This window comes from Vigna unguiculata, chromosome 7 (assembly GCF_004118075.2).
Source record: "Vigna unguiculata cultivar IT97K-499-35 chromosome 7, ASM411807v1, whole genome shotgun sequence".
In the NCBI taxonomy this organism is placed as follows: domain Eukaryota; kingdom Viridiplantae; phylum Streptophyta; class Magnoliopsida; order Fabales; family Fabaceae; genus Vigna; species Vigna unguiculata.
The window spans coordinates 39,644,102-39,664,239 of NC_040285.1; the positions used below are offsets into that span (position 1 = coordinate 39,644,102).

At 33.9% G+C, this 20,138-nt stretch overlaps 2 protein-coding genes across 6 annotated transcripts; both read left to right on the forward strand.

Moving 5' to 3' along the window:
- The first annotated feature begins 342 nt into the window (after positions 1-342).
- Positions 343-4,876, forward strand: LOC114189537 (dihydroorotate dehydrogenase (quinone), mitochondrial). The gene is made up of 11 exons (XM_028078125.1): positions 343-856; positions 1,125-1,207; positions 1,477-1,800; positions 1,992-2,247; positions 3,101-3,181; positions 3,274-3,381; positions 3,459-3,488; positions 3,597-3,734; positions 4,213-4,250; positions 4,368-4,467; positions 4,587-4,876. Exons 1-11 carry the CDS (start codon positions 722-724, stop codon positions 4,659-4,661), a joined length of 1,368 nt encoding a protein of 455 aa, XP_027933926.1. The 5' UTR covers positions 343-721; the 3' UTR covers positions 4,662-4,876.
- Positions 4,877-8,410: 3,534 nt separating this feature from the next.
- LOC114191003 (myosin-1-like) lies at positions 8,411-19,920 on the forward strand. 5 transcript variants are annotated; one of them, XM_028080119.1, is made up of 25 exons: positions 8,413-8,680; positions 9,003-9,317; positions 9,417-9,813; positions 10,289-10,390; positions 10,460-10,603; positions 10,685-10,835; positions 10,935-10,962; positions 12,051-12,216; positions 12,321-12,384; positions 12,523-12,536; positions 12,615-12,699; positions 12,845-12,948; positions 13,087-13,225; positions 13,904-14,022; positions 14,237-14,389; positions 14,509-14,598; positions 15,205-15,282; positions 15,836-15,994; positions 16,361-16,567; positions 17,068-17,273; positions 17,392-17,527; positions 18,395-18,524; positions 18,604-18,750; positions 18,857-18,924; positions 19,035-19,920. In XM_028080119.1, the coding sequence occupies exons 3-25, from the start codon at positions 9,433-9,435 to the stop codon at positions 19,692-19,694; spliced, it is 3,531 nt and encodes a 1,176-aa protein (XP_027935920.1). In that variant the 5' UTR covers positions 8,413-8,680; positions 9,003-9,317; positions 9,417-9,432; the 3' UTR covers positions 19,695-19,920. The 5 variants fall into 5 exon arrangements, with proteins under 5 accessions (XP_027935921.1, XP_027935920.1, XP_027935922.1 ...); XM_028080121.1 differs by having other exon boundaries at positions 9,420-9,813; XM_028080122.1 differs by having other exon boundaries at positions 9,006-9,317.
- Positions 19,921-20,138: the final 218 nt, after the last annotated feature.

Here is a 20,138-nt window from a genome sequence, read left to right on the forward strand (position 1 = left end):
CAAATTCATGATGCTGTAGATTAATTTCTAACCAATTAGAGTAACTTCTATTATTAATAGTCTAATAAATTTATATTTTTAGTGTAAGGATTAAATTACATGTTTTATCAATGTAATTCACAATAACTAAATAGTTTAAGGAAAAACACACAATTAGTGCACTTATATGTGTTGTATTTTAAGAAGAAAAAAAAATGTTCTTGTACAACAAAAGAGTTGAAGGAGGTGTAAAAGTTAAAATGTATGCTGCGAATAGTAGTAAGTATCTACACACTTGTTTTTGGGCTTTAAATCTGAGCCCAACAAGACATACATCAGTAGCTCCAAAGTTCTTTCAACTTGAAGCGTCAACCTGAAAGGAAATCACCTTTGTGTGTGACTGCGTCTTTTTTCCCAAACATCGGGCCTTCACTGACGACGGCTCCGCCGCTGCCGGAGCCTCCACATTCCTGTTTCCGACCTCGCTTTGGCACACACCGCTTCCGTTCAAAATCCACAAACTACTCTCACCTTTGACTTTTGCTTACTACCCATTGCAGTTCCAAGCACCAGCTTGCAACACATTCTTCTACATCCCTTGTTGCCACCACCCTTACTCAACATATCATTGTTCGAAGATTTTGTGCTTTCCGAATCATAAGCGTTTCGTTACCGAATCCCTTTCCCGAACATCGCGTTGAAGTTACGTTTCTTTGAAGGTTCTTACGATTTTCTTGAACTCATGGCCGCATGGTCTTCTAGAAAGTTGCTGAGAGATGTTATTCTCAAAAGGGTAGTGCCGAACCAGCTTTCTGCAGTCAGATGTTTTTCTTCTGCGCGTGAAAGTGCTCCCAAGATCGGTCACTATTCCAAGAAGGTGCGTATTCTTATTCCTTTTGAGTGTATGTATGGTGTTCGACATTATGCATTGTTGTGTTGATTCGTTTTTGAGGTTGGTAGATGCTCGTTTCATTTAGTAGGCTGCAGTTTGCAAATGCGGGTATATAGTGTGATTTCGAAATTTAATGTGTTGAAAGATCTTGTATGGAATGTGTGTGATGTTCGATTAAGTTTGTGGGTTGTACGTGCATGTAACTTTTTGTGGTGTGTGTAGCTTAGTACACTCACTGATTATTTATTTGCAGGGAAGGTTATTGACGGGAGCTGCCATAGGTCTAGTTATAGCTGGTGGAGCTTATGTGAGTACAGTGGATGAAGCTACTTTCTGGTACTTCATTTGGGAGTTTGAGCGCTGAACGCATTTTTCTTTTGCCCCTCTAATTGTGTATTTGATGTCTTATATTACTTATTTTTCACGAGGAAAAAAAAACACTCATGTTCTCTTATGCTTTTACTCTAGGTAAGCTGCGGATGTATTATTATAGAAAACAATTTTTTAGTGGTTTCACCAGAAAATAAATGCTTGATGCCTTGTTTGAAAAGGAAATGCATATCTCGGAAATGAATGATCCAGATTTTGAGTTATCTTTTTTGCAGTGGATGGTTATTCTCCGCAACAAAACTCGTGAATCCTTTTTTCGCATTGTTGGATCCCGAGTTTGCCCACAACTTGGGTGTCTCAGCTGCAGCTCGTGGTTGGGTTCCGAGGGAGAAGAGGCCCGACGTACCAATCTTAGGGCTAGAAGTTTGGGGAAGAAAATTCTCCAACCCAGTAGGCCTTGCTGCAGGTTTTGATAAAAACGCTGAGGCTGTTGATGGTTTGCTTGGTTTGGGCTTTGGCTTTGTGGAGGTAGGCTCTGTTACTCCTGTTCCCCAGGAGGGCAATCCTAAACCTCGGATCTTTAGGTTGCGAAATGAAGGGTAAGAGTTTACATTTTGTTTCTTTGCTCTGCTGCTTCTGATTAACAGTTTGAATCTGTTTTATATTTTCCGTTTTACTTCTCCAATCACCTCTATACACCGCAGAAGGTTATTGATACTATAAAATGGACTTTCTTTGAAATTTGCTTATGTTGTCTACGTTTCCTAAGACTGATTTATTTAACGTGCAGTGCTGTAATAAATAGATGTGGCTTTAATAGTGAGGGAATTGTTGCTGTTGCAAAGAGGCTGGGCGCTCAGCACGGTAAGAGGAAACTAGATGAAACTTCAAGCACTTCACCTTCTTCTAACAGTGAAGTCAAACAAGGTGGAAAAGCTGGCCCTGGCATCCTTGGTGTCAATCTTGGAAAGAACAAGACAAGTGAAGATGCTGCAGCGGACTATGTTCAAGGAGTTCATACATTGTCTCAATATGCTGATTATTTGGTAAGTAGTATTTTCTTATATATATATATATATATATATATATATATATATATATATATATATATATATATATATATATTATAGAAAAGAAAGGAAAGGTGGACAACCTTGTAGACTGTAGTTTATCATGGTAAGACTGGGTGCAAATTTTAATAAACTGTACTCCTTTCAAGTCTAAACTCTAACATGTTTTGTAACTTTTTTCATGCAGCTAGATAGATAGATATGCATTGATGGTAGTTTGTGTGGCCTTTCCTTTTTTGTTTTAGGTTTGGCATGTATGCCATGCCTTTTTTAAAAAAAAAGTTAAAAAAAAGATTGCAATCCTATGCTTATTAAATTGTGTCTTGAGCTTGTGTATACTATATATTAAAAATGAACTTTTACAGTTTGTGGTTTATAATCGTTCATTATCATAATTATGTTAATTGCAGCTTTTAAAAGCTAAAAGATAAGGTTTCTGTACATTTTTTTTAATTTTCTGAGGAAAGAAGTGTGGTTGTTTATTATTAATGACTGAAGTAATCAAGGATTTATATCCAGGATCATTGCCTTTACTGCCTGCTCAAATCTCCTTGTTCTTGTCAAGCGGTTTTCCATATCCTTTACCAATTCCCTAGTTTAGAAAGGTGAGATAAGTCATGTAGGAGAAGCTGAATGGATGAGAGTTAAATTATTAGGGACTGGGCATAGTCAACAGGGAAGGGGAAGCATGTGTCTATATGGAAATACATGGAAAAGGACAATTCCAATTTCTTTTAACCAGTCATTTCTGTGGCCTACTATAAATTTGTGGGACAAATGCTTGTCACACTGTTCTGTTGTTTAATGTTCTTAATATATTCTTTTTTAGGTAATTAATGTTTCATCGCCCAATACCCCTGGATTGCGCATGCTTCAAGGAAGAAAGCAACTCAAGGACCTTGTTAAGAAGGTAGAATTTGGAATTAGGATGTGAATCTTCCATGCTTTTTTTGTGTTGCATACTTGGGAGATTGACTCTCGCAAAATTTTCCTTTTATGAAGGTTCAGGCTGCTCGTGATGAAATGCAGTGGGGTGAGGAGGGCCCACCTCCGTTGTTGGTAAAAATTGCGCCAGATTTGTCAAAAGAAGACCTTGAAGATATTGCCGCAGTAAGCATGTGCATATTATTGCCTTTCTCCTATTTTCACATTCTCTCACTGTATAACAGTTTTCGCATTGATTACAGGTTGCCTTGGCTCTTCACTTGGATGGACTGGTATCTCTTTGCTCCATTACTAATTTCAATTAGTTGCCACTGAATGGACTTAAAGCTTCTAATTTTACAATCTTTACTTCATTTGCTCTATTTATTTATTGTTTCTAGATTGTATCAAACACAACCATTTCAAGACCAGATCCTGTCAGTAAAAGTCCACTGGCTTCAGAAGCTGGTGGCTTGAGTGGGAAGCCTCTCTTCAATCTCTCTACTGAAATCTTGAAGGAGATGTATATCTTGACAAGGGTAAGTCTGTTGATTTGCTGTGTTATTTGTAAATTATAGTGAGCTAGAGCTGACTTGTGTACAATATCCCATGTCTGTAATGCGTGCAATTACTATGGATTATGCAAGCAATATAGTTTTTGTTGATGCTAATCCACGGCTGCAGCATTGAAAATACTCAGAACATGATCAAATCTTTAAGTTCCTTTTGCTGTTAATTATTTTCAATTTTAATTATAGATTTGGCATGTGCATACTATCACATAATAATATGACCTGCAAATACCTATGAGGCTGTGACAAGCAGCACTTGGTTGAATTCTGTGTAGTACAGTGTGGCATGATGGCATCTCGTTGATTTGTTTTCCCTCATAGCCATCTCGCTGATGCATCTCAAAATCATTAGAGCTCTTATATTTTTGAACTGTTCTTTGTCATGCTTTTCTCGTATATGTTATTCAGGCTTAACAACTTGACCCTGTTATTTCGTGTATACCAGGGCAAGATTCCTTTGATTGGTTGTGGCGGCATTAGCAGGTAAATTTCATGTTCACTTATTAGTATAGTTGATGTCTAGTTGTCTGCAGTATATTTTTTATGATTTAGAATAAAATGAGTTATACAAAATTTGTCTGAGCTTTTATATTAATTTAGTGGGGAAGATGCATACAAGAAAATACGAGCTGGGGCAACTCTAGTTCAGCTCTATACTGCATTTGCTTATGGGGGACCTGCACTTATTCCTCAGATAAAGGTATGTACCAAAACTAATGTGTATTCACTCAAGTTCTCGTGCTTCTATTCCTCAGATTATGGTTAAGAACTCCCATCACTCGGTATATGCAACTGAAATTCTCATTCAATTGGTTTCAGACTGAATTAGCAGCATGCCTGGAAAGGGATGGTTTCAAATCCATTCTTGATGCAGTTGGTGCAGATTGTAGGTGACTTTTATCACACATCAGAATCCCATGCTGCAAACATAGTTTTATCGGTTGGTATCATAAGATGAACTTTAAACAGTTTTGTACCTTACGACACATGAATCAAGTACATGTAATTCGTATTACCCATTTGGTTCAAGAATTCGTGTGTTTTTACTTTTTTCAGCAGTTGTCCTGAAAAAAATTCAAATAAAAAGGAATTTGAAGAATTCTTGGTAATTTATCCTTGTTGACTATTTCAACTTTATCTATCTCTCATATTGAATGCATGCACTAATTATTCACAAACTCATAAATAATTGATAATCTTGTTTTATATGAATTTGTGCGTTAGTTATTTTAACTATTTATAGTTTAAATTGTTTACATTGAACATTGTATATCATCTCAATAATGTATATGAAATAATTTTTTTTATCTGAATCTTATTATTTGATGCAAAATTATGATTCTTTAAAACTGTTCCGCGATTCACAGTTTGAATATCGGTTTTAGGATTACTACTGTCTTGGCAACGCTGAAACTGCAAAATCATTTATTCAAGGTTGCTTAATTTATACCAGATTTGGGTTTTGTCAAGGATTATTGAAACAAGTGTTTATTTAGAGCAATTATTTGACAATAAACCACCGCATCGTAGAGAAGTACTTTTTATTGGTTAAACCCATTAATGATCAAGCGGTTTTCTGTCATGACACATTTCTGTGTTATTATTCATTATTCAGCTGCCATTTTGTGGTGGAAATACAAGTGTATTAGTTCCACTGTGTCTCATTTTTATTCTGTTATTTTATTTTATTAATAATAAGTTACAGTGAATAAAAATGAAGTATATGAGAAAAGAGAACTAAGTTATAAACAAAATGCACCATAAAAAATAAAGGTGCATTGCATCTTAACAAATTTGAAAGGTGAAGAAAGATGGTTTAAAGAAACCCTAACTTGATCACAGAACCAGAAATCGAAATCTGACGGCACCAATTCAAATATCCTTATCGTGCTTTGACTCCCTCCACCCCCACGTACCTTGGTAACAATCTCTGTTTCTCATGTCCAATCATTATCATTATAATATTATTGAAACTTCGCTTTTTCCTTTTGGGCCACATTGCCCTTATCATCATTCCACATTCTACCTTTCTTGTGTCTCCCTTCTATTCTTTTCCTTTTCAACTCACACTCAATAATTATTCTTTATGGATTTGTTCAATTTTTTGTGTTATTGTTTAAGATATTGATGAGCTTTCACATGATGTTTGTTGAGGATGTTAATTCTCCTTTTGCTTTTGGTCTATCGTTTCTGTAGTTCCTCAGATTGTATTTCAAATATTATTTCTTATATCCTCTACCTTTTGTTTATTCTGTCTTCATACTACAGATCTTAAGTTGATAATACAATTTAACACAAATTGTTACGTAGATTTATGCATAGATGATTTTACGATGAGTTGAGTTGGATATGTTTTTAATCTATATCAATATATAATTTTCTCTTTTGTGTCCACATTTCAAAATACCAAATTTATTCTTTAAAATATAATTATTTATTAAATTTTTGAAAATTGATCATAACTTTTACAAGTTTTTTAATAAAATTGTCTATCTCTGCTCTTCTCTTTTTCTGTATCGACAGTTATTATCTCATATTTTCTTATATATTTTACTTTATTTTTAATAATATAATTTTTTTATATATTAACTTTATAACATTACATTATCATCACCAACTAACATAATATCAAAAATATTTAAAAAAATGCATACATATAAACGTGATAATACATGTGTGTACACCAATATAATTTGTTTTTGTCTTAAATTTTGATATATTATTTCATCTTCGAACTTCAAAAACGAAGAGACATAATTAGTTTAATCTAATCAAACAATGTGATTTCTTTTTTATATATTAAAAGACATATTAAGCTGATGATTGAATCCTAAATCCCATTTTACACATGTTTCAGTTCAAATGTTAACTTAAAATATTATTTAATATATAAAAAGAGAGACTAACGTTGTTGAGTTAAGAATATTATATATTTTTTTAAATCTAAAATTAAAATATATCAAAATTTAAGATCAAAATAAATTTCAACTTTATTTATAGATTAAAATCATATTTAATCCATTTATAATATATATATATATATATATATATATAAAGGTTTTTTTTATTGTATTAAAACTTCATTGAAGTTATTTTCAATTCTTAAAACTCAAACTTTTATAGTATATGGACTTTATTTAATCTACACTATATTAAGTGCATTAATTTGTCACTCTACACATATACTATAGAACGAGAATGTGGAATATTTAGCCTTGGCAATGTGTCTTAATTAAATTCTTAATATAGTTTTTTTTACGCACATTAATTTTGTTTTTTTTTCTCATATTTAAAAAGATTGAAGGTAATATTTTATTGTTGTCATGTGATGTGAGAACTCATACACCTAAATATTATAAATGTAAAGTGGTGGTACCTTTGCAAATTACTATTGAAATAAAGGCCACGTACACTGCATATTTAAAAGTAGCATCCATGAAGATTATGCATTGTCATCACACATTGTATTTGAACATGAGTTATAGCTTGTTGGAGAAAGCATGATATGAAATGAAGATTTTAACATTTATATATCAAAGTTTATGTCACATTTAGCAAAATAATTTTCATGTGACTTATGCTCTAAGTCATTTTTGTGATCTATCTTTTCTCTAATTACTTTATTGATAATTGATAGCAACGTCGAAATAAATTGTTTAGCCACCAAACAACCTACCTTTAAAGGAAACAAATTAATGATGTAAGACTTTACAACAAACTATTTATGGGTTAATTTTAATATAAAAAAAATGTACCAACTATTTTTTTTTATTTCTTTTTACAAATTCAAATTCTATAATATGGGAAAAAAAATACTTACTTAAGATTCGAGTGCCGATAAATTTAGAATTTTAAATGAAGTATTTAACGTTTCATATGTTATATTTGAATATTTAAAATTTGTATGTTTATATTTTACAATTAAGCATTTGTTATTGAATTTTGACATTAATTTCTTTGTTACTTTGTTTAACTTTTATTAAAAAATGTGAGATTAGATAATTGATATAGATGATATTGTGATTAATACATAAAATCATTAATTTTATTAAATACATTAATTATAGTGATGATTGACATTTTTTATAGTAATAAATAATAATGTGGAAATCGTAAAAGGATAATCATATCATCATTCAATGTGCGGAAACAAGTGATTAAAATGATACAATGAAATAATAACTACGTCATTCAATTAATAAAAAAAAAATACTTACTTAAAAAATATAAACGTTTTTGGATATTCAATAAGTTAAAAAAAACTAACATGCATTATACTTTTTATTATATTAGAACTTAATTAAATAAAAATTTTAAAATTAAGAATTGACATCTAAAATACTTTTTCCTAATTATTAACCTCGAAGCCGCCACCTGAAAGGGGTACTTTCGTCAATTCACAAACTCCAGCGAAAATATTGTACTGACAGAAATTTCTCTTCAAATTCGGTTGGCAAGGAAAAACGCGCAGGTGCAACAAATAATTTAAATTTAAATTTTAAAGTGTTGTAAGAAACAGAAAAGAATTGAATAGGTCGTTCGGGACCAGGAATTAAACCATAAAATAAAAAAAAAAGGTTTTAAAAAAAACTCCCTCCTTTTTTTTAATCGTTTTAAAAATTTGTGTGATTATTATGCTAAGTAGGGAGTTCGAAAAAGCAAAGCCAAAAAAGCTGTTTCTTTCAAATTCATCTTCTCTTCTTCTCCATACGTTCGTTGCGCCAGGAACCAAACCAAACGCGGCCTTCTGAGGCTCAGACTCTTCCGCGAACACATTGCCATTTCTCTCTTCTTTTTCTTCTTCTCTCAGTCTTTCTGAGTTCTGAATCGCTCAATGCTCAACGATTTCTCTGACATTATCTCTCTTCTGCAAGATCTTCATCTCACTCAGTCTTCTCCCGAAGTTCTCTCAGGTTAGTGGATCCGCTTCACGAAAATCTGAACGAGTTCGTGATTTCGTGCGTGTTTCTGTTTTCACCGTTCTTTGACTCTGTTTCTGTTTCGCGGCACGTACTACGAGGATAACTGAAGAAAATGAGGATTGTTGTTTGAATTTTTTTTTTGTCGTCGTCATCTTGAATTTTAGTTTCTAAGTGAGGCATTTCGAGTTAGTTGATGTTCATCTTTTTGTTTTTCAGGTTTTCAGTGTTTATGTTTTTTTTTTTACTGTTTCAGATATTTATGTTTGAACTAGAAGTGTATAACATAAGATCTGTTTGTGTGTGGATGTTGTAGTAGTTTAAAAAAGAAAAAAAGAAAAAGAAAGGCAAGATTGAAGGTGGAAGACGTTTTCAACCTTGTGGGAAGTTGATTAAGCTTGGGTCCATTGGATTAGCTGAGTGGGGGCGTGGATGTGTTAGGTTCATGATTTTGAATTTTACAGCTTGGAATGCGGTTGAACGTGTCGATTCGATGAGGACTTTAAAGCCTGGAGCAATGGATTGGGGGAGTGGAGATTAGAGTGTCTATGTGGAGCTAGGGTCCCCTCCATTATGTTATCCTGATTAAGTCATTCATTGGGGGCCTTGTTTAAAGTTTGAAAGGCCCATTGTATGGAAAGTTAGCTTTTTTGTTTTTGAAAAAATGTTACCACTTTTTGCTTTTTCGCAATTTGCAATTGCCGATGGTAACCTTTTTTGTTCATGGCAGAAGTCTATAAGGGAAGATGTCTCAGGCATCCAGTGTCCTGCCTGCCTTCCACTCCATCAAGTCATTGCCCTCTGAGTTCAAGTTTGCCAACAATCCAAACCCTCTGCTTGTGGAAAAACATGGAGATGTTAAATTTAGACGCACCAATCCGATTGGACCAAATGGTTTTGAGAATGGTGCACTAGTAGGGGAGGTTTCTAAGGAAGTTCGAGGCCGAGTTGGTGGCATGGATCTTTTTGATGAGGATTCGCCGTATGGTGGAAAAGGTAGATCATTAAAAGACCGACCATCTAATGCAGATGAAGACTCAGCATCCGTTACGTTGCCCCTGCCATCAATTTTGACATCCTCCAGGGAAAACAGGTGGAATGATACAAATTCTTATGGTTCAAAAAAGGTAATGTTGGCCTTGGATTTCTGTTTTCCTCTGCTGCTGTGTTTTGAAATCAGTTTATTATAGTACATGCTACTTATTCAGTTGGACAAATAGCTTGATTTTTCTGGAAGAATGTTAAGGGAATTGATTCATTTTCTTTCAATTTAATATGGATGATTGTGGATATGCTCAGCTGGGAATAGAATGCACTCGTCGTTGCTTTGATGAGATGTTTGAAAATTTTCAAACGAAGATAAGAATGTTAAAGGAATTGATTCATTTTCTTACAATTTAATATGGATGACTGTGGATATACTCAGCTGGGAATAGAATGCACTCCTCGTTGCTTTGATAAGATGTTTGAAAATTTTCAAACGAAGATAATTTAATATTAAAGGGAATCGGTCCTTTCTTTATTGAGTTTGTTTGATCTCCCATTAATGGATAGTTTAAATTTTTTGCTTCTCTGTCTTACTTTTGAAGCTCATTATTTCAGAAGCTTCAGTCATGGCTTCAACTACCAAATGGGGATTGGGAGCTGGTAAAGATAATAACAACTTCCGGAGCTGAATCTATCATTTCACTGCCTGATGGGAAAGTAAGATAAGCAACATTATTTCTCTAGAGTGTTCGCTTCTTTTTGGTCTGACACTCCACCCCATTATAGGTTTTAAAGGTGAAAGAGGATAATTTGGTGCCAGCTAATCCCGACATTCTTGATGGAGTGGATGACCTCATGCAGCTGAGTTATTTAAATGAACCAGCAGTTTTATTCAACCTTCAATATAGATACAACCAAGATATGATCTATGTAAGCTTATATCTCTTAATTTTCTCTCTTCATTTATTTTCCAAACCATAACATCTTTAAGTGCATAACTATTTAATTCAGACGAAAGCTGGGCCCGTTTTGGTTGCTGTAAATCCCTTTAAGAAAGTTCCTTTGTATGGTAATGACTATATTGAAGCCTACAAGTGTAAGGCAATCGAAAGCCCTCATGTATACGCAATTACCGACACAGCCATCCGAGAAATGATACGAGGTAACTTTTTCCTTATTTTTTTATATTTGGATGAAGTTTCAAAAAGTTAAGCTGTTTCCATTCATTTTGAGCTATAACCTTGTATTGCTTTGCTTACAGATGAAGTGAATCAATCCATAATTATAAGGTCAGTATTTCTTGATTAATTCTATTTTTCCGAGCGACTAGTTATCGAAAACTATTTGGTGTTTATTGCTTCTTTAACAGATGCTTCAATCTAAGTTTTGTTTTCAGTTTCAATTTGTGCATGTATTACTTGAATATTAGTCTTCAGTTTTTCGTTCTCCTCTTACGTTTAAAGATTGTCCAGTGTACAAGGCTCACATGTGGGGCCCTTTATCCATCATTTTGACTAAAGACTTACGTTATTTGTTATTGTCTACACTTTGTTTCTGATGATCTTAGTTAGTATTTTCATTGTATGAGAGTTACTCAGAATATCATTGGATAGAGATAAGTCATTTATTTCATTTGGCATTTGTGATCAAGTGCTGGATCAGGACTAAAATAAATTTAGGAAAAAAAACTACTAAAAAGGAGTTATTGGTAGAAATATTCAGTATATGAATGATTAACCAATAACAATTCGGCTTGTTGAAGGTCTTCAAAGGATTTGTAGCAACTTTAGTTGTCACATGTTTTTATTTCTTAAGCTGGAAATATTTTTTACCTTTGGTTCATTTTTTCTGTTTAGCTCCCTGAAAAATTTATCTAACCATATGAAATAATATGAAAGTTGCTGTCATTCTCTAGAAAAATAAAAAACTAAAGAGAAATTCATATTCCATATTGTTCGTTAATTTGGTTTGATATAGACATAACAGTTGTTTGTTTTCTTAAAAATTTCAACTTTCAAGTGTCTAGATGGATGAATTTGTTTTGTCATTTAATTGCTTGCTTTGTGTAATTTTATTTGGTATTAGGTCTCCCTTGTAGCCCTTCATGGTATTCTTTTTTAGTTATTCCATGTCAATCTATCATCCTTGATGCGTTAATATTCATATAAAAGAGGAACTTTAGATGGGTGAGACTCATAATTTAAGGATGATCGTCTCATTTTCCATTGATAAATGAACATTGATTGGAATAAAAGTTTCTTTTTGTTGCCCAATGTTTTCAGCATAATGTGGTGATCAACCTGGTTTCCTAAACCTCGTGTGCCCTTAGATGACTTTGACTTAAAACATGTAATAATTCCTTTATCTACCTATTCAGTGGTGAGAGTGGAGCTGGAAAGACCGAGACAGCAAAAATAGCAATGCAATACTTGGCTGCCCTTGGTGGTGGAAGTGGAATAGAGAACGAGATATTAAAGACTAATCCAATACTAGAAGCCTTTGGTAATGGAAAAACATTAAGAAATGACAACTCGAGTCGATTTGTAAGATTTCCAATTTATTATATTGATTCTTTTGGTTGATTCATTAGGTTTTTGATCTTCTAAAATTTGGTGCTGAAATCTCTTAATTTGATTGAATGTCACAGGGAAAGCTCATTGAGATTCATTTCAGTGAAACTGGAAAAATATCTGGTGCAAATATTCAAACATGTATGTTTACACACTATGTAATTGAAAGTTTGTCTTTTCTTCCTCTTTTAAGTATCTAATTATTATGTTAACATTTGCAACTCTGTATTGAATCGATGTGATGCTTCTCGCTTGGCCCGTTGACCATACCATAAACAGTTTTGCTGGAAAAGGTATTCACTCTTTTGAGCTAGTATTCATTCCAATTCCTCCATTTTATGTTGTTGACCCTTGTTTTATTGTGTGAACAGTCCAGAGTAGTCCAATGCAATGAAGGGGAAAGGTCATATCATATATTTTATCAGCTATGTGCTGGAGCACCCTCATCTCTTAGGGGTAAGTCAATTATTTTAGCTTCTGTATCTGCTAATATATTTGTTACATAGATGGGTTATTGTTACAATTCTTATTTGAGGGTGGCCTAGAAGAGTGTGGAATTTCTCTTTAAATAGCGTCTTTGATGTTTTATTTTATAACTCAGAAAAGCTAAATCTACTAAATGCGGAAGAATATAAATATCTGAGGCAGAGCAATTGTTATTCAATTAGCGGCGTAGATGATGCTGAAGAATTTCGCATAGTCAAGGTATACACATTATTTACTTATATATGTATCGACATTGGTTTATATATGATTTTTTACAGTTTCCATCTTGACTTGTGGTTAAAGTCTGAAAAAATAGCTTGGCATACATGAGTTTTTTATGCTATTGTCAATTTCCAGGAAGCTCTGGATATTGTCCACATTAGCAAGGAAGATCAGGAGAATGTATTTGCAATGCTTGCTGCAGTATTATGGTTAGGAAACATATCATTTACTGTGGTCGATAATGAAAATCACGTTGAAGCTGTTGAGGATGAGGGTAAGCATTTTCCAGAATCTCTTCTAATTGAATTTAAAGAATAGAATTTTTTGTGCTTGATAGGTTGCAGTTTACAGAGTGCTTAGAAACTTTGCATCGATTTTTCATTAATATAACATTATATTTGCTTAATTGCAGTCTTGTACAAATATAGATAAACAATATCATATTAAATTTCAATCTTAATACGGATAATAACTTAATTATTTGGTTATGAATAGTATCTACTCTGACGTACCTTTCGAAATCATATTGCGTAGTTGCCCCTATCAAGCTTTTGCAAATGCATTGGTTTTAACATGAATTAGCTGCCACAATTCCAGAACTTCTTTTTGAATAGTATGTTCAATATAAAACTTACTGGTTGTCAAATAGCGTCTGTCTGGTGCAAGATTTTGGGTTTGGGGTGTCTCTGAAACTTTTGGCTTCACTCAGTATATTGTAGAGTGGAGCAGTTGGCATTTTACTTTTTTTTTTTTTTGTGAAAAGACCCTAGTAAAAGAAAATGTGTTTTGAGTTTGTTTGTTGATTTGCTTCAGCGTATAATAACTGTTTACATAGTTTATTATTGATACCTAATTTCTGATGCATATAAGTTTTGACCTTATTTAGATGATATGCATTGTATGAAATTAATACCTCAATTAAAAATGAATTCTTTTTCTCGACTTGTTGTAGGTCTGTTCACCGTTGCCAAGTTGATTGGATGTGAAATTGAAGACCTGAAGTTGACTTTTTCAACTCGCAAAATGAAAGTTGGTAATGATAATATTGTCCAGAAGTTGACGCTCTCTCAGGTAAATGACTACAGTGCTAACATTTACCTTTGTCTACAACTATGGTTGGAAAAAGTGCAACTTCTCATCGGGAAGATGTTGGGTATATAGATTTAAATTGAATTTCTCAATCAGCCTATATGCAATTTATTTAGTTTATTATTGCAAGCGAATGTTCAAGATACGTTGGTTGGTGATGAACATATGAATGATTGTTGTTTTTCTTTTCATGTAGGCTATTGATGCGAGAGATGCTTTGGCGAAGTCAATATATGCATGTTTGTTTGATTGGTTGGTTGAGCAAATAAATAAATCCCTTGAGGTTGGCAAGAGACGAACTGGCAGATCAATCAGCATTCTTGATATTTATGGCTTTGAGTCATTCAATGTATGTTATATTATATGACAACCTTTTTATATAATATATCCATTTCACGATCCTTATCCTGTTTAATTTTTGTTTTGCAATGTTTGCTCCGTTCAATGCTGTGGATTTTATGCATGCAGAGGAACAGTTTTGAGCAGTTCTGCATAAATTATGCAAATGAAAGATTACAGCAACATTTCAATCGTCATTTATTCAAGCTGGAACAGGAGGTATGCGCCACATATAAACTGACTGTTACTTGACAATGGATGAAGAAATGGTGCATAGAATTTTATCAGGCAAATGGAAAAATCTCATTCAAATCTGCAAGGCCCCATTAAAATGTGAATATAAAATCCACGACATTTTTATTTTGAACTCTTAGCTCTCATAATTGTTCCCTGATCATTTACACTAATTGAGTCCGCACTCCATACTGATCTAACAGAACCGCACTCTCTGACACAACCTACTAGGCTACTACTATTTCCCTATGGTGGTGGAAAATAGTTGGATATCAATCTTCCCCTAATTACTTAATGGGTTCATGTCAGCAAAGTCCCTCCATATCTCCTTTTTCAGGACCATGTAACTCAACTAAGCTACTACAATTTTTTCCCATTTGTGGTGGTAGAAATAGATGGATACCAATCTAAATTTATTCCTATATTGATGTAGTTTTGGAAATCTGATGTTTAAACAAGACCCCATTTAAGTTGATTGCCATAGAATGAAAGTTGAACATACCACATGCCTTCTTATAAAATGAATAAAGAAGCTATGCTGCCTCTTATAATTAAACATTTACTCATGCCTTGTTTACAATTTTGTGCCAGGAATATATCCAAGATGGCATTGATTGGGCTAAAGTGGAATTTGAAGACAACCAAGATTGCCTTAATCTGTTTGAAAAGGTACAGTGTTCCCGTGCCCCACTTTGACCTTTTCTGTGTAATCTTTAGTATATTTATTATCAGAATATAAAGGGAATGGAAATAGGGAAACTTAGCTAATATGCTTCTTGAGTGGGACATATGCAGTGCTGATATGTTCCATGTAATTTTCTGCTGTTAAACTCAATATTTTGGGGGTATCATTTTGTCATAGATGTTCTGTTCTAACTTTGTTGAAAGTGCTGCGTCTTTGTCTTTTTTCTCCTCATAAAACTGAAGCGAAACCGTTGGAATTTTGGAGTGAATTATGTTAATTCAGATTTCCTTACTGATATTTAAATTATTTCAATGTTGATCCAAGTCCAACTATTACTGTCATTTGTAGTATTACATGGTTAATTTGAGATGTTTTGTCCTATTTCTCTGACATAAGGCGCTGATATTGTGGTGAATGGTCAGTGAATAAATTTGCGGCTAATATTTTTCTTTTCTCCGATGTGGGAAAAAAGAAATACTAGGTCTAATTAGAAGTTGGAAATTCTATTGTCTTAAACTTAGCTTCTGACATTTGCAGAAACCATTGGGACTACTATCCCTGTTAGACGAAGAGTCAACTTTCCCCAATGGCACAGATTTAACGTTTGCTAACAAGCTTAAGCAGCATTTGAATTCCAATTCATGCTTCAAAGGAGAACGCGAAAAAGCCTTTACTGTGCGTCATTATGCAGGGGAGGTATTAATCTGGTCATTTTCATGCAATATTCTATTGATTCTACCTGTTTATGCAAAGTGCTTGTATGGTCCGTAAGATGAACGTGTCTAAGATTTACATTGTAATGACATCCATTTTGACATTCTGGTGTGGGTTTTATATTGTGCATGGGAGTAAGTTTTATGGCTAGAAAGACACACAATTGCACTATATTTGAATCCAAGCATTATTTCCTAACCCTACTACTAACCATAATTTTGAATAACTTTCCTTGTCGATATTTTTGTTCTTCCCACATACTATCATTTTTCTTGATAACAAAAGGTTATTTCCCACTAATTTCAGTTTGCTCATCATACCTGACTAGTATCACTTGTTCTTCCCCAGGTCACTTATGATACATCTGGATTCCTGGAAAAGAACAGGGACCTATTGCACTTAGATTCTATCCAACTTCTATCTTCAAGCAAATGCCATCTTCCTAAGTTATTTGCATCCCATATGCTTACTCAGTCTGAGAAGCCTGTTGTAGGTCCCTTACATAAGTCAGGTGGAGCAGATTCCCAAAAGCTAAGTGTTGCCACAAAATTCAAGGTATGTAATCTTAATTATGACTTTATTGAAAAGCATGTCTTGAAATGTTCTATTACTTTGGTAGAGTAATCTTTTGGCTTTCCTGGCCTAATATGTTTTTATTGCTATTAAATGGTTTTCATTCAAAGTACGTCTAAGGCTTGAAAAAGGTCAGCCTCATCTAATATATTAAGGATCCTAACGATAATTATGACTTAGCCTTTAAATTGTTACAAACCATCAAGTCATTTCATATTTTAATATGAATTGGTTTAAGTGATCAAAAGCAGGATCGTACTCATACCGACTCTACTATTGCGGTTTGTAAAAGTGAAAATGGAAGTAGTGAGGTGGAGTTGATTGAAAGCAATGCCATTCATTTTTTATATTATTTTATCAACTCTCTGCCTGACCCATTCCATTCCTACCAAACACACCTTAAATATTCATAGGTTTTTTAAATTGGTTGGGATATTTATCATGCTTCAATTGATTTAGAGGTTATTTCTATTGGTACCCAGGGGCAATTGTTCCAATTGATGCAACGTCTAGAGAGTACTACACCACATTTTATACGCTGCATTAAGCCCAATAACCTCCAATCACCTGGATCATATGGGCAAAGCCTTGTCCTTCAGCAGTTGAGATGTTGTGGAGTCCTGGAAGTGGTTCGAATATCAAGATCGGGCTTTCCAACTAGAGTGACTCACCAAAAGTTTGCTAGAAGGTATAGAAAGAAAGAAGCCATGGTGATTAATATGCTTTCAAATTAGCCCCTTTCCCTAGCTCCTTGCTTTTTGCAAGTCTCTAACCTTTCTGTTTCTGACTTGGGAGCGGTAAATCAGATATGGTTTTCTTCTCCTTGAAAATGTTGCCTCTCAGGATCCACTTAGTGTCTCAGTTGCTATTCTTCATCAGTTCAACATTTTGCCTGAGATGTTTCAAGTTGGCTACACAAAGCTATTCTTCCGAACAGGGCAGGTAAATAGATGTTTATAAGATTTTTTCCACAAATTGTTCTCATATATAAATTGTTCCGGTGGCAATGAATGTTATTTTATTGACTTTATATAGCACCGGCAATTTTATGGCTTTAACTATTTTGTTAACATAAATTTAAGAATGAATTAGTGAAGGAAGTATTATCATCATTTACTTTTAGAAATTGTGTTCAACGTCTAATTTTTACTTAATAAACTTTAGTAATTTTGGATCTGAGTGAAGTAAGGTTTCTACTTGTTCTAACCAGTTCTTTCCTTTATGAATTGTGTTTTTTCTCAGACATGGAAGTATGTACTGCGTGTGATAAAATTGGGCTCATGATATTTACAACCTCATTCTGATACTCTCACCCCACTCTTCTTTGTAATTTTATTAACAGAAATAATTTCCATTACGTATCTTGACTAGATTACTCTATGGAAAGCTTTTTTACTATCTTGTTAAAATACTTGATGGAAACTTTCATTTGTTATTTATTCATTTGTTAGACTAGTCACTTTTTTGTGACACTATCGGATTTTTTAAATTTAAGATAAGTTATTTATTTCTTTGTCAATTATACCTGTACTTGTCAATAATTTGTTTAATCATCAGAGCTTGACATCAAACTTTATTACCCCTATTTTATGTCTTTGGATTGAGGTACGTGCTTGGAATTGTTTTGGCATGATTTGCCTTTTATTTTGCATGATAAACTGTTCCGTGTATTCAACTCGGTTCTTGTGTTCAGTACACTTTTGCATTATGTATTTAAACTGTTGAAATAGTTTTCATTCCCCAATCCTAATTTTAAATTTTATTTACATTTGTATTGTCTTTAAACCGCTGCCTTGACCGCGATTGCAGATTGGAGTGCTTGAGGATACCAGAAATCGTACTCTGCATGGAATTTTACGTGTGCAAAGTTGCTTCAGGGGTCACCGAGCTCGGTGTTACCGCAAGGAACTTTGGAGAGGAATTACCATTCTCCAATCATGTATTTCTTTTCCTAATCTATTTGTTTCAGCCTTTCACATTCCTTGAGAAGTGTAACTGACGGAGATCCCTTCATGCAGTTATTAGAGGAGAGAAAAGCAGAAAGGAATATGCAAGTTTGCTTCATAGACATAAGGCTGCTGTTATTATACAGAAGCGGATGAAAACAGTTTTTGCAAGGAACAGAATGAAAAGTATTAACGAAGCTGCGGTTGTCATACAATCATGTAAGAGTTTTATGCTCTCAAATGGCATACATATATGTTACTCTTCTTTTCAATTAGTGTTAAAGGTTATTATACAAGTTTTCATTTGTGTAAACGGCTTTTGCAGTTATCCGTGGTTGGTTAGTCAGAAGATGCTCTGGAAACATAGTATTAACAAAATCTGGAGTCACGAAGGTATTTTCTTTTTCTAAGTTCTTATACTATATTTCAAAAGGGTTGTTGTCAGGGATTGGTTGTTAAACTTTCATCTTTGTGACACTTATAATCATGAATCTCTACTACAGACTAATGAGTCAGATGAAGTTGTTGTAAAGTCGTCTTTCCTCGCTGAACTACAGCGCCGGGTGCTTAAGGCAGAAGCTGCCCTGAGAGAGAAGGAAGAGGAAAATGACATTCTTCACCAACGCCTTCAACAGTATGAGAACAGGTGGTCTGAATACGAGTTAAAGATGAAGTCCATGGAAGAAGTATGGCAGAAGCAAATGAGATCCCTACAATCTAGTCTCTCTATTGCAAAGAAGAGCCTTGCTCTGGATGAATCTGAAAGAAATTCAGATGCTTCTGTTAACGCAAGTGACGAGAGAGATTTCAGCTGGGATGTAGGAACCAATCACCGTCGTCAAGAAAGCAACGGGGCAAGATCAATGAGTGCTGGATTGAGTGTTATAAGTCGTTTGGCTGAAGAATTTGAGCAGAGGAGTCAAGTATTTGGTGACGATGCCAAGTTCTTGGTAGAGGTAAAATCTGGTCAAGTTGAAGCAAGTTTGAACCCAGATAGAGAACTTAGAAGGTTAAAACAGATGTTTGAAGCTTGGAAAAAGGATTATGGTGCAAGACTACGTGAAACAAAGGTAATTTTACATAAACTTGGAAGTGAAGATGGATCAATTGAGAAAGTGAAGAAAAGTTGGTGGGGAAGAAGGAATAGTACCAGAATAAGTTGATTTATTTATTTATTTTTTCTTATGGGGGTTTGGGTTTGGTCTATGCACTGTTTGAAGGGCATTGCATTGCCAACTATATATCCGATAATGAGGAAAAATACAATAGGAAATATAAGATAGGAGTAGCACAATGAATTACTGGTTACTGTAATTAGGTTAGCTGTTGCTAGCCGTTTTTATTTATGAGAAATTTCTGCACTCAATACGACCCTTGTGATTCATGCTTTGTGAATTGCATGTAGAAAAAAATAGCTGCACGGGCTATGGATATTTCTAAATTAAGTCAGATTTAATTACAATACTGACAATTGAAGAAAAGAAATTGTGGTAAATAAAAAGTTTATTATGAGTAGCATAAATAAAAGATCCGGGTCAAACAGTTGAGATCAATAATTATAACATTTAATATATCATGTATTTGGAAAAATACTAATTTAATAATCA